This window comes from Curcuma longa, chromosome 17 (assembly GCF_044706935.1).
Source record: "Curcuma longa cultivar G26 ecotype Majalengka, Jawa Barat chromosome 17, ITB_CL_G26_1.1, whole genome shotgun sequence".
In the NCBI taxonomy this organism is placed as follows: Eukaryota; Viridiplantae; Streptophyta; class Magnoliopsida; order Zingiberales; family Zingiberaceae; genus Curcuma; species Curcuma longa.
The window spans coordinates 6,029,651-6,047,332 of NC_133877.1; the positions used below are offsets into that span (position 1 = coordinate 6,029,651).

General features: G+C 42.6%; 1 protein-coding gene across 1 annotated transcript; it reads right to left on the reverse strand.

The window, feature by feature from the left end:
- Nucleotides 1-1,013: 1,013 nt before the first annotated feature.
- LOC141811835 (pentatricopeptide repeat-containing protein At3g20730-like) lies at nt 1,014-16,830 on the reverse strand. The gene is made up of 3 exons (XM_074699893.1): nt 13,685-16,830; nt 13,511-13,599; nt 1,014-1,767 (listed from the first exon to the last, which is right to left on the reverse strand). Exon 1 carries the CDS (start codon nt 16,828-16,830, stop codon nt 14,266-14,268), a length of 2,565 nt encoding a protein of 854 aa, XP_074555994.1. The 3' UTR covers nt 1,014-1,767; nt 13,511-13,599; nt 13,685-14,265.
- Nucleotides 16,831-17,682: the final 852 nt, after the last annotated feature.

Here is a 17,682-nt window from a genome sequence, read left to right on the forward strand (position 1 = left end):
GGATGAAATCCAAGCCCGCATCGACAGCTGTGGAGCAGTGTGGGGTCACATGGCGTGTACCCTCGCAGCCCGGCTCGGTAACAAAATGCACTATTTGTTTATGCGCAACGGGGGAGAGGCTCAGGCGCATCGCGTCCAAACGCATCTTCCGTGATGGGTGGGGTTGGGTCCGCCGGATTGGGCACAACGTCGCCGTCACACCGTGCGGTGGGACCGTTGGCCTCGTGAGATCGGGTGCGTTCAAATTCCACGCAGCGCAACGGAGGAGGAGGAGGGAGCGTTGGCGCCGCCCGGTGGATTATGTCCATAATTTCATGATGTACTTTTTTTTCCCCCTTTCTTTTTCTGTTTTCCCTGCGTCCAGGATTTGTCACGTGAAAAGCTTGCACCGAGTTTGGGTTGTTTGTATCGGGGATGTGTCCGTGGCGAATGATTGCTTCATTTTAGAAGAGTGCCAACGATTCGCACGAGAGTGGCTCATTTATTTATTTATTTATTAAAAAGATAATAAATTAAATATGTGCTCATCCTGTTTCATTTTTAAAAATCATTAGATTATTAAAAATAATCTTACCTCCTAACATCACACCATGGGCTAAAATGATTTTATTGAGTTGCTTAGTGAAGCAGTCATGGCGGATCGAAATCAAAATAATTATTTAAAAAAATCAATTCCGACCGAATTAAACAGATATTTAATATTTTAGTGGCTTGCTTATTACCTTACCAAACAGTTTAATTCTTGAATCTGGCTGAATTATAAAGAAAAATATTTTGGTTGAATACAAATCAACAAGATTGAATTTGAACAATTAGAATCAAGAGAATCTTTGAACATTTCCAAACACTAAATGGTCCGGTTTAAAAAATTACTCAAATGAAAAGGATAGCAATCAAAATAACTCAATATCCTTGAGTGGCATATCAATCATGGAGTTGGTGGATGAATCGAGTCAAGTCAAATTGTCCAGTTGCGTAGAAATGGATTTCATATTAATTATAAATTATCTGACTCGTAGCAAATACACCCCCACGCCCAAATCGTAGATTAGATTTACATGGAGGCTCAAATAGTAGAAAGATGGATCATACCGGAGCACAAATCCATTAAAAATTGGAAGAAGAGGAAATAATTAAAATACCTGGTTCTATCTTTCAGCTTTCTCTTCCTTCTCAACAGTCTTGACTTTTCCTCTTCCTTTGACACCAATCTGCTAGCCTCCACCTTATTGGATAATGTCTGGATTCACATGTAATCTGCTCTTTCACTTATTCACTCTGGGCTAAACGTAAGCATCAAATCTGAGTGGTACGCTTCTTTCAACTTCATTTGCGTTTTGCTTACTCTAAACTAGTGGAGGAGTCATTTCAGACCAAGCGACATCAAATTGATCTCGCTGATGTTTTGATTGAATGAGCAATATATTTGGACAACACATCCCATTTATTACTAGGCCATGTTGGCTGCACCACTGAGATGGCATGGTCGGATCGACACCTCTAACCATACATCAGAAGTGTATCAGCTGAGAGGTATTGGAGAAGGCTCCATCAATCTCCCATCTACTGTTGCTATGCCATCATGGACATGAACAGAACGTACCTTGGTGATGAGAAGACAGAGGGGTAGTGGTGATGGCTTCAGTTGTCTCGCCAATGAAACATCACTACGTGCCGATTTCTCATATGCAAAGTTGGATTTTTGTTGGGCTCTCCCCTCGCGCTCAATGAGGAACTGCTTGTGGTTGGTAGTCATGGGGCTATTGCCTAAGGTTCAAAAAGTAAGAAAAGGAAAGAGCATTGCTTTAGAAAGCGTTTAAGGGGGCTCCATGTGGGTAAGAAGTTACTTCATATTGTTTTGCAATGGGACAAACATGCAGTCAAAATCAAAGATCACAAGGTCAATGTGCACGCCCACATTTAAAGTGGTTTATTTGGTACAGTAGATCAAGCATAACTTCAATGAATAGAAATACAAAAATGATGGTAAAGAGTAAAGGCAATATGACAAATATCAAATAAGTACAAAGGAAACCTAATTTGATGACTTAAAGAAAGAAAGAAAGAATCATGCTTGGTAGCAACAAAAATAGTGAATCATAAAGTTGGATTCAAATAGAATCACAGGAGTATGATGACTTACAGAAACTTGATGATCGCAGCAAGGACAATCATTGCTATTTTGTTAGGATAAATTACTCTAAAGAATTTTAAAAACTTTGCACAATAATATATTAGTGATGTTGTCTAAGCGCGTCATATTTTGAAGCACAACAAATTTTGCTAATTCCTGAATGTTAGAAACTAAGGCACCAATTTTGATTTTATTATTAATTCTGCATTAGATGAAGAGAATGTAAAATATTTTGATTACACATTAAAATTCTTCTATTTATGAAGATACAATCTAGAAAATTTTTGTATATCACATATTGCATAGGGATAGTGAAAGGGTGGATAGGGAAACTTACACGTGGCAAGCCCAAGTCAGAAGTCAAGTCAATGAGTTAAAAGTCAAGTAGAGGTGAAGGTCAAAATGGACATCCGACCTCTCAGACTCAAGTCATCAAACTCCCTCGGCTCGGCCATCTAACCTCTCAGACTCCCTCGACTCAAGCATCCAACTTCCCAGACTCGGGTGACTCTTGGCTTGGGCATCCGATCTCTCAGACTTGGGTCACCAAACTCCCTTGACTCGGGCATCCAATCTCTCAAACTCGGGTCATCAGTCTCCCTTGGCTCGGGCATTTGATCTTTCAGACTCGGGTGAATCCCTCGGCTCGGGCACCCAACCTCTCAGACTCGGGTCGCAAGACTCCCTCGGTTAGGGCATTCCATCTCTCAAACTTTGGCCACCAGACTCCCTCGGCGTAGACATCTGACCTCCTAGACTTGGATGACTCCCTCGTCTCGGGCATCCGATCTCTCCAGGTTGGGTCATCAAACTTCCTCAGCTCAGGCATCTGATGATGTGGTTTATCATACTGTTTTTCCAAGAGAACGTGGGTAATGTGGCCGTTTTATTCCAGCGTGAGCAACGTAGCCATTTTCTCCCAGAAGATACGAGCAACGTCATTTCTCCCAAAAGATGTGGGCATTGACATGGGTAACATAAGGGTACTATTGTAGCCTTTTGAAAAGTTACCTACTCCCGCAAGCGCAGGGACACATACATCCCTCGGCTCGGACATCTAACCTCTCAGACTCCCTCGACTCAAGCATCCAACTTCCCAGACTCGTGTGACTCTTGGCTTGGGCATCCGATCTCTCAGAGCATCTGATGATGTGGTTTATCATACTGTTTTTCCAAGAGAACGTGGGTAATGTGGCCGTTTTATTCCAGCATGGGCAATGTAGCCATTTTCTCCCGGAAGATACGAGCAACGTCATTTCTCCCAAAAGATGTGGGCGTCGACATGGGTAACATAAGGGTACTATTGTAGCCTTTTGAAAAGTTACCTACTCCCGCAAGCGCAGGGACACATACATCCCTCGGCTCGGACATCTAACCTCTCAGACTCCCTCGACTCAAGCATCCAACTTCCCAGACTCGTGTGACTCTTGGCTTGGGCATCCGATCTCTCAGACTTGGGTCACCAAACTCCCTTGACTCGGACATCCAATCTCTCAGACTCGGGTCATCAGTCTCCCTTGGCTCGGGCATTTGATCTTTCAGAGTCGGGTGAATCCCTCGGCTCGGGCACCCAACCTCTCAGACTCGGGTCGCAAGACTCCCTCGGTTAGGGCATTCCATCTCTCAAACTTTGGCCACCAGACTCCCTCGGCTTAGACATCCGACCTCCTAGACTTGGATGACTCCCTCATCTCGGGCATCCGATCTCTCCAAGTTAGGTCATCAAACTTCCTCAGCTCAGGCATCTGATGATGTGGTTTATCATACTGTTTTTCCAAGAGAATGTGGGTAATGTGGCTGTTTTATTCCAGCATGGGCAACTTAGCCATGTTCTCTCGGAAGATACGAGCAACGTCATTTCTCCCAAAAGATGTGGGCGCCGACATGGGTAACATAAGGGTACTATTGTAGCCTTTTCAAAAGTTACCTACTCCCGCAGGCGCAGGGACACATACACACATCCAAACTCTTCTAAAAATCTTCTACTACTCCATTTGCTTTACACTTTTCTCTAGCCTTTGTGCTAACTTGAGCATCAGAGTCGCCACGCTGAGTCCAACTCAGTGCTCATTCTAATCGCTGTCGAGTGTTGCAGACATCCCAAGCATTTTCTTCACCTTCGAAGCCCCCTCATTAGTTGTCTCCCATTGACTTGCCAGATCGCGATTTCAGACAGGAACAAATGAACGTCGTTTGTGGGAAATACGCCTGAACCGAGACATCGAGATGGTGGAACCTGGGAGAATTGTCGAGGGTCATAATTCCGCAAGAGACGTAGTGCGTGGGAAAACTATCACCATGGCTAAGAAAGAATTCCAAGTATTAGTGGATCAGGTGGTGCAGCGGATTTGCAAAGACTCCATCCGTCGAATTCGACTCTTGAAGTACTCAATAACCAAAGTGCCACCTATTCCTAATCGAGCGTCGATCGATCTAGTAAGTCCTCTCCCTGCCGCCTTCACTAAGCAATGGTAAGGTCGCGATTCCACTTGACGAACATTCAGATGGATCGATGGAAGGAGACACCACCTCCGAACTTGAGTAAAGGCAAAGAACCTGTGCCTATTGAAAGCACGCCTTTCTCAAGTCATATCTTGAATGATGAACTACCCTGTAACTTCCGAGCGCCTCAACTCGGAGATTATAATGAGTCATCTGATCCTGAGGATCACTTGGGCCGATTCGAGAAAAATATCATGCTGCATCAATATACAGATGATGTTAAATATAGAGTCTTTCTAACGACTCTCTCTGATTGTGCTTAGTGATGGTTTGATCAACTGCTATCCTTATCAATTCGCACTTTCGCCGACTTCAAGGCCACGTTCATGCAACACTTCATCGGCAGTAAGCGGTACTATAAGACACCCCTCAATTTGTTCGCCTTGAAGCAGACAACTAAAGAAAGCTTGAGAGAATACATATATCAGTTTAATAAAGTCGCTTTAGACATGCCCTGGACCACCTCTGAAATGCTCATTAGCACTTTTCCCAAGGTTTACAGGAAGGAGACCTCTTCCAATCTCTAGTGAAGAAGTCTCTAACGACTTTCAACCTTCTTTTGGGTCATGCACAGAAGTACATCAATCTGAGGCCCAAGCCGCGAGGAAGGAGATTATGGCGCCAACACAAGTGTCGGCTCAATCTGAGGGCAAGACTCCTCCGCCACCTATTTGACACAAGGAGTCATTCACGCATCACTAGTATGTCCCGGCTCGGATAGGCATGCGAATGGTGCAAACTGTGGAAGCAGCCTCGACTTCCGACCTTGAGTCTAACAGGTCGGATAATGAGACATCAAAGCGATATTGCACTTTTCACCACTCTCGTGAGCATTTCACCCATGAATGCCGGTAGTATGCCAAAGAGCTAGTTGGTTGACAGAGGAGTGACTGTCTACCCAAAGACCACCCTTGAGGTGTCTCGGTGGTCGCCTGCCCCATATGTTCATGGTGAAAATTTGGAACACCGAGTCTATCACCGAAGGGAATCGCCTAATCGTCAAATTGATCATCGAAGGGGCACTCCCTCACGAAGGATGGCTCAGTCTAGGGAGCCAGCTCAGCGTTGGCAGACAACCAATCCCGGAGATGCCAAGAGGGATCTCCCCTACCGAGAGGACATTAGTATGATATCGGGAGGCTTGACTGATGTAGACACAATCTGAGCTCGGAAGACTCATGGTCAAAGGCTCGAAAGTTACGGGATTGGTACCAATCTCGAGCAGAGATAGGTCCCTCGACCCCTGAGACCTAGAAGAAGTAACTACTCTCCATGAAGATGCACTGGTAGGGGTGAGCAAAAGTTCAATTAAACAGATCAAACCGACCGAATTTAAAAATTCAATTCGGTTATTTCGGAATTTCAATTTTTTTATAAAAAAATCAATTATATCGGTTAATTCTATTCGGTTTCGATTTTAAAATTTCTTATTCGGTTAAACCGAATAAATCAAAATAAAAAAAAAATCAGTAAATTCCTAAGTAATTGAACTTATAAATTCCTAACTAATCGATAAATCTCCCATAATACTTGAAAAATTCGGTTAATTCGACTTTTGATCGAATTAACTGATATTTTATCAATTCGATTTGTTCAATTTTTATTTGAAAATTCGGTCGGTTAGGTTAGCTCGAAGAAAATTTGATTTATTCAATTTCGATTAATTCGGTTCAGCTCGGTTTGGTTTTAATTGAATACTTAGTCTTATGCACTGGTGATACAGGCTGTCATAGCTAACTACAATGTAGCAAGAGTTTTCATCGGCATTAGGTGTTCAATGAATGTGCTTTTAAAAAGACCATTGATCAAATGCAGATAGAACGACATGAGTTACGACCCATCTCCACGACGGTGTTCGGATTCATCGGGCATGAGGTGGAGCCATTGAGGCAAATTAGTTTCCCACTGTCTCTAGGAGAAGAACCCTGAAGCAGACTCGGACCGCTATTTTCACAATGGTCGACGCTCCATTTGACTGCAATGTCATTTTGGGATGACCCACCCTGAGCTCATTCCGAGCTGTGATTTCCCCCTATTATCAGAAGATGAAGTTCTCTGTAGACGATCAAGTGGGTGAAGTCAGAGGTGATTAGACTATTGCAAGGAAATGCTATGTTAAGGTGGTATGGGTCGACTCGAGGAAAAATAAGAGAACCAGAAGTGCTTAAGTCTAGCTCGTCCATGATATCCCTTTAACTCGGCCGACTGAGGGTATGAAGAGGTGTTAATAATGTTTGAGCAGCCGAATCGAACTACTTGGATTGCAACTAACCTTCATGCTGAATTGAAGCAAAAGGTAATCGCTTGCCTCTCTCGCAATCAAGATTCTTTGCTTGGTCGGCCAAGGAGGTTACGGGGATATCATCCACAGTCATGGAGCACCGCCTCAACATCAACCTAGGAGCTAGGTCAATCCAACAAAAGAAGTGACACTTTAGAGACAAGATAATCAGAGCTGAGATCACCAAGCTGATTGAAACCGGCCACATTTAGGAAGTTCATTTCCCGACTTGGTTGACAAACGTGATGGTAGTTCCTAAGCCAAGAGGCAAATGGAGAGTATACGTAGACTTTCGAAACGTCAACAAAGCTTGCTCGAAGGATTGTTACCCCCTACTCCGAATCGATCAGTTGTGAACTCGACTTCAGGTTGCAAACTTATATGCATATTAGATGCATATCAGGGCTACCATCAGATTCCCCTAGTAATTGAAGATAAAAAAAATGTTAATTTCATCATCTCGAACATAACTTTTTGCTACACTATTATGCCTTTTAGGCTAAAAAACGCAGGGATCATGTATTAACGATTGATGGACCGGGTATTCAAGCATCAGGTTAGCAGAAATGTCAAAGTCTATGTGGACAACATTTTAATCAAAAGTATTCACGCTGAGAACCTGATTGGCGATATTGAGGAATGTGGTATGCTGCATCAGTATGGTCTCAAGCTGAATCTGGACAAGTGTCTGTTCAGAGTTAAGAGTGGGCGTTTCCTTGGATACATCAAAACTGAACGAGAAATTAAAGCCAACCTCGATAAAGTCTAGGCACTACAGAACATGCTCTCTCCCCAAAACCTTAGAGAGATACAGAGATTAGTTGGTCAAGTCACCACACTCTCCCAATTCATCTCCAAGTCAGCCGACAAGAACTTACCTTTCTTCAAAGTTCTCAGGAAGTCAATTTGGTTTGAATGAAATGAGAAGTGTAAGCAGACCTTCATAGAACTCAAGGCATACCTAGCATAACTACCTCTTCTTTACAAGTCTATTGCAGGGGAAAATCTCAGGCTCTACTTAGCTGCGACCGAGGGAGCAATTAGCTCGGTTCTATTCCGACAAAAGAGCATCACTCAGCATCCTATCTACTTCGCTAGTCACCTTTTGAAAGATGTTGAGACTAGGTATTTAAACTTTGAAAAAATTAACCTTGGCTTTGGTCACGACGACTCAAAAATTACAATCGTACTTCCTATCCCATCCTATTATCGTGCTCATCAATAACACTCTAGGGCAGATATTGAATAACACCGAGACCTCGGGACGTCTTTATCAAATGGACAATAGAACTCAGCGAGTATGACATCTAATATCAACCTAAGACAGCCATTAAAGCACAAGCGTTGGCCGACTTCTTAACGGAGACCCCCAGGTAGGAGCCAATGGAAACTTGAAAAATCTTCGTAGATGGGGTCGACTACGAAGCAAGGGAGTGGAGTAGGGGTGTTACTAATTTTGCTATGTGAAGAGGTTTTACAACTAGTCATCAAGTTGAACTTCCGATCCTCCAATAATAAGTCCGAGTACGAGCGTTGTTGGTTGGGCATCGAGCTGCTAAACAGGTGGATGCCTCCCGAGTTATCATTCACTCTGACTCTCAGTTGACCACACAACAGCTCGAAGGAACCTTCGAAACTAAGAATGACCGATTTCGGGATTATGTCGATACTAACAAAAATTGAAAGTCAAATTCCATGAAGTCGTTTTCAAAAGATACCTTGACCTGAAAATCAGAAAGCAGATGAGCTTGCCAAAATGGCGAGTGCCTTGGCTACATGGACATTGGACACCCCGATCACCTGAGTTCAATTAGTCTCACAGATAAACTAGATGCCTACACGAGATGAGTTATCTGACTGACGACTTCCATTTATCTCCTTTCTAAAAGAAGGAATTCTACCCGACCACCCTGAACAAGCTCGACTTCTCAAAAAGGCGGGAAGTCCGGTTTGCTCTAGTTGGGGATTGTTTATACAAGGTCTTCTCTCGTCCTCTGCTCAAATGCCTTTCTCCTAAAGACGATGAATACGTCATGCGTGAAATCCATCAAGACAGTTGTGGTAATCACGTAGGCAGTAGGAGTCTGGCCATAAAAGTCCTACTGGCGGGCTACTTTTGGCCGACTCTATAAGCAGACACAACTCAGCTAGTTTGCACCTGTGTCAATTGTCAGAAGCATCAAAACCTCTCCCGAGCTCCTACAGAGTTATTAAAGACATCCACTATTTACTGTTCCTTTAACTAGTGGAGATTGAATATCGTTTACCCCTTTCCAATCGGACCTAATCAGAAAAAGTTCCTCTTAAAAGTGGTCAATCACTTCTCTAAGTAGGTGAAGGTTGAATCCCTAGTGCGGATAACAAAAGATGCTATACTTAAGTTCCTATTGAAGAACATCGTCTGTCGATTTTCTCATCGATCGATATCTGACAATGGCAGACAATTTTAGAGGCGCAAACTCAGGAATGATGTGAAGGTTTTTACATTCAACATATCTTTACCTCGGTTGCTTACCCTCAAAGTAACGGACAGACTGAGACAACCAATTGAGAAATCATTCAAGGACTCAAGATTAAACTTGATCATGTCGGCGACAACTAAGTGGAAGAGCTACAGAACATCTTATGGGCTTACAAAACTACTCCTAGGGAGAGCATGAAGATGACCCCTTTCCACTTAGTCTACGAAGAAGAGGCACTTGTCCCTATCAAGATTGGAATAGAGTTTGCTCGAATACAAGCATACGACTTCGACAATCCTAATAAGTGATTGCTCGAGCTCAACTTTATCACTAAAATTCAGGAGAAGGCAGCAATGCGGCTCTCAGTCTATCGACAATGAATGTGTTAGATGTACAACAAGAGGGTCATTCCTCATACCTTTTAAGTCGATGACTTTGTATGTAAGAAAGTTAAGCCTGTGGGCGATGTAGGGAAGTTGGAACCTTAATGGAGCAGACCCTACTGAGTCACGTATAAATTAGGCTCAAGAGCATACTACTTGGAAGACTCGGATGACAAAGAGTTCGATCGACCGTGGCAGGTTGTGCATCTATGACCTTATCACGTTTAGGGACCTTAGGTCTCCATCGCTTTCTATTTTATTGCAAAATACTTATTTACTTTATACTTGTCCTTTTCCCTTCAACATCAAGAGATTATTTTTCCTTTCCAAACCACTCAGGTCCCTACATTGTATTCAAGCGCATTTCCACAAAATCGAAACCACTCGAGTTCCTACACAGAGTCCAACCATGTTCCCATGAAATCAAAGACGCTCAGGTCCCTACACCGAGTCCATACGTGTTTCCACGAAATCGAAGACACTTTGGTTGCTACACTGAGTCCATGCGTGTTCCCACGAAATCGAAAACACTTGAGTCTCTACACCGAGTTCATACGTGTTCCCACAAAATCGAAGACATTCGGGTCTCTATACTGAATCCTTGCATGTTCCCACGAAATGGAAGACACTCAGATTCCTATGCCAAGTTCATGTGTGTTCCCACAAAATCAAAAACATTCGGATCCCTACATCGAGTCCATGCGTATTCTCATGAAATCAAAGATGCTGGGGTCTGTACACCTAGTCCATGTGTGCTCCCACTATCCTCTCGACTTAAAACTCGATTCAATAAAAATTGTTTACTAAACACTACAAATGATAAAGTTTTCTATTCCATTTCAAAATTTAGATAATACATTGTGTCAGGATTATAAAAAGGAGCAGAAACATAACAAAAGTATTCTAAGTCAACGAGGTCCTCTGGAGGGATATTGTCACAGACCTTCTTTAGGCTCATAAAGCCTAGGGGAAAGTTGGCTGGGATATGTTCGACCTCTTGGACTTGACGAACAGCTCCATCGAAGCCATGCTTGATCATTTTGAGTACGTGGATGTCGAATAGACCATAGAGCTCTTTCTTCTTGGTGGCCCAACGCTACTCTTCTCTAGCCTGATAGCCTTCGAGCTCTGCATCCTTGCTCTCGCATTAATGATGCATGACTCGAGTATTATCGAGGTGTACAGAAAGCGAGGCAGTGACGCCTGGATGCCACATCATCCCTGCGTATGGGGCAGCAGTTGGGCTATGATTATACTAGTCCAGTTAGTCAGACTCGGACCTCCTTCGACTAAACTCGAAGGGAAGGATTGTGATATGGTGGATAGGGAAACCTACACATGATAGGCCCAAGTCAGAGGTCAAATCATTGAGTCAAAAGTCAAGCAGAGGTGGAGGTCAAAAGGGGCATCCGACCTCTCAGACTCGGGTCACCAGACTCCTTCGGCTTGGGCATCCGACCTCTTAGACTCAGGTCATCAGACATCCTTGGCTCAGGCATCCGACTTCCCAGACTCGGGTGACTCCCTCGACTCGGGCATCCGACCTCTCAGACTTGGGTCACCAGACTCCCTCGGCTCGAGCATCTGACCTCTCAGACTCGGGTCATCAGCCTCCCTCAACTCGGGCATCCAACCTCTCAAACTCGAGCCATCAAACTCCCTCGACTCGGGCATCTAACTTCCCAGACTTAGGTGACTCCCTCGGTTCGAGCATCCAATCACTCCAGCTTGGATCACCAAACTCTCTCAGCTCGGGCATTTGCTTATGTGATTTACCGTACCATTTTTCCCGAAGAACGTGGGTAACGCGGTCGTTTTATCCTAGAAGATGTGGACAACATAGCCGTTTTCTCTCGAAAGACGCGGGCAATATAGTTGTTTCTCCTGAAAGACGTGATCGCTAGCGTGGGTAATGTAAGGGTACTGTTGTAGCCCTTTAAAAGGTCGCCTGCTCCCGTAGGTGCAAGAACACATATACACATCCAAACTCTTCTAAAAACTCCTCTACTATTCCATTTGCTTTACGCTTTTCTCTAGCCTCTGTGCTAACTTGAGCGTTGGAGTTGCCACGTCGAGTCCAACCTCGACGCTCATTCTAATCCCTATTGAGTGTTGTAGATATCTCAAGTGTTGCTTCACTCCCAAAGCTCCCTCATTATAGCCGTCAATTTGGGTTAGGCCCATTGGGTTGGCCTGCCCCGCCAAGCAATTTAGGCGGGTTGGGTTGAAATTTTATCAACCTATTTTAAGATGGGTTCAGATGGATTAAGTCGCTTAGGCCCACGGCGGGCTTAAGTTGGCCCGCGGGTTGAGAAAGTTTATTTATTTATTTTAAATTTTAAAATTAAAGTAGAAAACTCAATGGATTAGTGGATTTGATCCGTCTAAATTATAATTCAAACTTAAAAATTTCAACTTGACCAATTTAAATTGTAATCTAAATTTAAAATTTTTAATATTTTAATATTTTTTAAATTTTTTGACAGACCCGTGGATTGGCCTGCCTAACCCACAACCCGGCTTGGGTTAGGTTGGAGATTTTCCAACCTGCCAAGTTGGTGGGTCGGTCCGCCCGGCCATATGACGGGTTTTTAATGGATTGGCCCACCCTACCATGAGTTGACTCGTTTGACAACTCTACCTCTCATTAGTTGCCTCCCATTGACTTATCAGATAGCGATCTTGGATAGGAACAGATAGTATAACAATCTGATAGGTGAATCATGATGCCTATGTATGGGTTTCAAACTTGTGAAAAGAATTATGCATCAATCAAGCAAACTATGTAGCTAAAGGGAGCATCCTCTCTAGTGTTTCTTCTGAAACATAATGAAAAAAAGTGCCATCAATTTGTGACATTACTGGTGCAGCACAGATAGCACAAGGCCTCTTTGATGCTAAAGAGCCAATTCTTATTCAACTAAAATTGATGATAAGGGCAACCCATATTAAAAAGGTGGCCCATGATTCACTCCATAAAGAGCAGTTGAAAACATCTTTTTGCCTTCATATTACATCAAAATTCTCAAATTTAAAAGACCTAATTCCATATTTCTGCTCAATATTTGGCTCAAGTGTAAGACAAGGTAGGCTTGAAAAGACTAATGGACTTTGCAAAAAAGGTATCAATGTGAGGACGACCAAACATAAGCTGAAATATAGCTAGCAGAGCCAGAATTTTCAATCTTAATATCGCTGGTGCCATGTGGCCTAAAGGTAAGGTTGCTGCCGTGTGGCCTAAAGGTCACGGGTTCAAATCCTGGAAACAGTCTCTTGCCAAAGGCAGGGTAAGGCTGCGTACATTGGATTCCCTCCCCGGACCCCGCAAGGCGGGAGCCTCGTGCACCGGGCTGCCCTTTTAATATCGCTGGTGCCATAAAAAAACTTTTGATTCGGTAACACTACTCTGCCAATAATGCCAGCAAGAATAAGTTGATATGACTACAAGAAATACCTTCATCTACAATGTTTATGAACAATAATACTAGTTATTTCATGACACTATCCTTCTATCTATTTGCAAAATGAGACTTGTCAACCTAATCCTTTTCTTATCATCCAGATATTGATCCTATATGCGCAAACATTAAACAAGCCAAAAAATGCCAATTCTGTTGCAATTAAATGCCTATATTTTATTGTGAAGACTAAAATCTCATATTAAATGTCATCAGTGCGAAAAAAAAGAAGAAAAAGAAACAGAACACTATGCAAAGTATCAAGCGTTTAAGAATTCTGTGTATTGTACCTTCAGAGATTCTTTCCTTTTGGTGATACTACAACCAACGAATAATTTCCTGAATCCACCCACCTCTGAATCACTAATGCCATAGAAATCTGTAATCATAAAATGCTTAATTAGTTACAAACTACAACCTGAATAGAAGAATTTAATCTAATTGGCTTGTATCTCAAACATTACCATTTGGGTCTCCACTTGGAGTGCCAATATAATTTAACCTCCCGGAAATACATGTCAAATGTCACTCATTTTAGTAGGAGCAAATTAGGCCCAACCCTTGTTGTTTATTACTTCTTGAATTTCTCCCAGCATTATAGCAAAGCAGATAAGTTCCCATAAAACAAACCTATAGGAGTATTGACTGGATTACTTAATTTAATCACCATTCATGGATGCTGGCACAACATCCTCCTGATGTAAGCTGACATAGGTTCAGCATTGGTTTCTGAACCTATGTGACAGATGTATCCTGGGATGAATGCACCTGTATTAATTAGATGTGTACTATCTTTTTAAGACACGATTATGGCTCAAAGTGGAGCTGCTGTGTTTGTACGATCAAGGCTCAAACTAGAGGTGCTGCATTTGTGTCCTCTGCCACTAGTAACCTACTATGGAAGAATTGTCACGATAACAACAACAGCTATCTAATTTTTTGGCAAGCTCCCACGTCAACCTGTGCATGGCACCCTTCCACTGCCACCATCCAGTGTTTTCTTTGCAGACACAAAATAGTCCATTCTTTCATCCAAAATTCCCAACTAGCTTTGACCTAGCAAAACAAGCATAGTAGTCTGGTTCCGAGCACTTTTTACCCTTATCAATTCACGTAAGTCAGAAGATCGGTGTGAGTCATAGGGGTTTGACAAAACGACTTTGCTTCCCAATATATCCTGGAGCACATCTGAATTATTATCATGTATAATGTATTTTGCATGAGCATCAACCAAAGACCCCTTTGGTTCATCACAGATAAAATCTTTGTTCATCATATGTAGAGGAGCAGGATTTTCATGCATATGAGAACCATCATTATCATTGGAGTAATAGTTCAGCCAACATTCAGATGAATATGTACCCTTTCGCAATTTGTCCACATTATATAGACCAAAAGTTTTAAGATTCCACCCCACATTAGCATTCTCTATGAACCCAGCAAATACGTAGTCTTGCCTCTCGTCTTCCCTTTCTGACATAAAATCAGAAGCTTCCTTTAATTTGTCAACATTTAAAGATTTTTCATAAGCTCCTACAAATGCATCTCTGATGTTGGCATCTGAATCCAGGCCAATCTTGACAATGATGCCATGGATCTGTCGACCAAGATCAACTGCAACTTTGGCAAAAGAAATTGGTTCTGATTGCAAACCACTTTGCTGCATCTGAGAGTACACTTTCTGAGATTCACTTCTTCCATTCTCAATGTATCCCAGCATTAGTGTCATGCATGAATAAGCATTCCAATTTTTCATATTGTAAAAGAATTTGCAAGCACTGGCCATGCACTCACATTTAACGTAAAGGTTTATAATTGCATTTCCAACGACAACATCAGAGAGCTCAAAGCCAGTCTTGACTGTGCAACAATGAAATTGCTCACCGACCTTCTTAAATTGCACATTGGCACAAGCACTAAGAATAGTCGAATAGCTGAAGTGATCAGGGACAAAGCCCAACAGGTATTCCCTACCAAAAAGGTCAATAGCTTTCTCTGGTTGAGAATTCCAACAATATCCAGAAAGCATTACATTTATGAGAATTGGACTATGAGGTGGCAATAAGTAGGAAAAGAGCCTAGCAGAACTGCTAATGTATCCTAGTTTAGCATACATGTTGATCATAGATGCATTCATGTAGTTGCAAAGTCCAAATCCATGCTTTAGAGCTAGACAATGAATCTGACTGCCAATGACTACATCTCCAAGGCCAGTGCAGGCATTTATAGATGTTACTAGACATTGATTGTCCAAAAATTTTCCAGTACTTCGAAAAGAAGAGAAAACCTCAATAGCTTCAGAGAATAGTAAATTCTGAACAAGTCCTGCCATGATTGCTGTCCATGAGACAATGTCATGCGCTCTCATGTTATCAAATGCTAGTTTGGCACCAAACAAATCTCCAAACCTTGCATACAATGAAATCAAAGCATTTCCCACTGGAAGATAAGACAAATGACCAGCTTTCAAGATCTTTGCATGAATCTGAGTTCCCTCCTCTTTGCAAAAGCATAGTCTTAAAACATTGACTAAAGCTCCTTCTTTCATACTCACATTCAAGTTAAGAAGTTCTTCAGCAAGATTCACGGCCTCTTCTCTGCAACCACAAAAATGATACCCTGAAATAAGTAAAGAATACAAGGATACATCTGGTCTTCTAATATTTCTGTGAAGCTTGCGCATAAAATTTACATCCCCGAGCTCGGTTAACAACTTCACAAGTTCAGCTGCAACAAAGCTATCAGAATCCAGGCCAATTTTAATGGAGTACACATGAAGGTTCTGGCAAAGCTCCAAATTCTGCAAGGCCGATGCAGCAGCCATGACAACCCTCAATGTTACTGAGTCCATGACAAACCCAACACGGCACATATCCCTGCAGAGCTCCACTGCCTGGATAAGAAAACCATTCAAAAAATAGCCTGACATCATAGCGTTCCAAGTGACCAAGTTCTTCACAGGAATTTCATAGAACAACTTCAGTGCGCAATCCAAATCCCCATATCTAGCATACAAATTGACAAGCCCAACCTCCACAAACCTATCAAACCCCAAACCGCTCTTCACAATGAACCCATGAACGAGGAGTCCTGGTTGAAGAATTCCCAAGGTCGAACACGCGTTCAAAATCGAAGACGCCACAAAATGGTTAGGTATCCAACCGATCCTTAGCATCTTCCGGAACGTGCTATAAGCCTGAAAACTAGCTCCATTGCGCACGAAGCCAGATATCAGGGTACACCAAGAGATCAAATCTCTTTCGTTCATTCCATCGAACAGTTTGGAGCAACTATTCATCAGCTCAAGTTTTGCGTACATATCCATCAAGACATTGGACAAAAGGAGATCAGATTCGAATCCGCGAGCGATCAAGCGCGCATGGAGCGAGCCAACCGTCCGATGATCCCCGGAACGGAGGCATTTCCTGAGGGAATTGACGTAAAATCTAGCACGGGAGTCGCTGCGGAAGGCCTGGTCGAGAGGAGCCAGTATTTTGATCAAATCCGCGACACAACCGGCGTTGCTGCAAATGGATCTACCTATGTTGGTGAAGCAGGAGGATGCGGTGGCAGATCGTCGGAGGAGGATGGAAGAGGATCGTATTAACATAAGAAGAAGGGAGGATGAGGGAGAGTTCGAAGCGGTCGTTGATGGGACGTAGGCAGGACAGTCGCATGGCGAGCGCCGCCGCCGGAAGTGCGACGGACGAGGGAGGGGGACAATTTGATTGAACCCAGCCTTCCCAAAGGAATCATCTAATTCCGTCGTAGTAAACGGGCTCACGGCCCATAAATGGTACTGACTTGGTCTTTAGTTTGTGTTTCGGCCTGGGATTGTGTTGTGTTTTGCTTGAAGAAAGGACTAAATAGGGGAAACAAACTTAAAAAGACGACCCTAATCTAAAAAATAACAATCAAGAAAAAAATGAGGGGCATTTTATCAAAACGCGATCCAGGAAAGAATTTTTTATATTTTAAAATATTTTTTAATAAAAAATATTTTTTACAAAAAAAAGTACGTCCTTTGTGCCCGCCTTCAAACATGGAATTTATAAAAAATGAAAATAAATTTTTGTTGTTACGTAATCCGCTAGCTTAATGATGGAATGAGACGTTTCTTATAGAGGGCTGTCCCACTAATAATTATACATCCAAGATAAGGTTTTCACTCTTCCGGAGCATGGGCGTGATGTAACGGTAAAGCCCTCCACAAATTAATCAAGCACACTCCATTGGCAAATCGATCCATTATTTTTCATCCACCACCTAGATAAATTCAAAAAATATTCGCACTTGACGTCAAACGTTCACTGTTCATAAGTCCACCGTAGATAAATATTTTCTAGACTGAATCCGAACCATCAATATTCACAAAAATACCTTACCATTAATTATTTTTTGTAATGCTTATAACGAAGGCTCAAAAGAGTTGTCTTTGAGTTTGTCTTAATCTAGAGAGGAA

What these genes read in the sequence shown, in the direction of transcription:
- LOC141811835 (XM_074699893.1), bottom strand. Translation starts at nt 16,830, where the DNA reads ATGTTAATACGATCCTCTTCCATCCTCCTCCGACGATCTGCCACCGCA.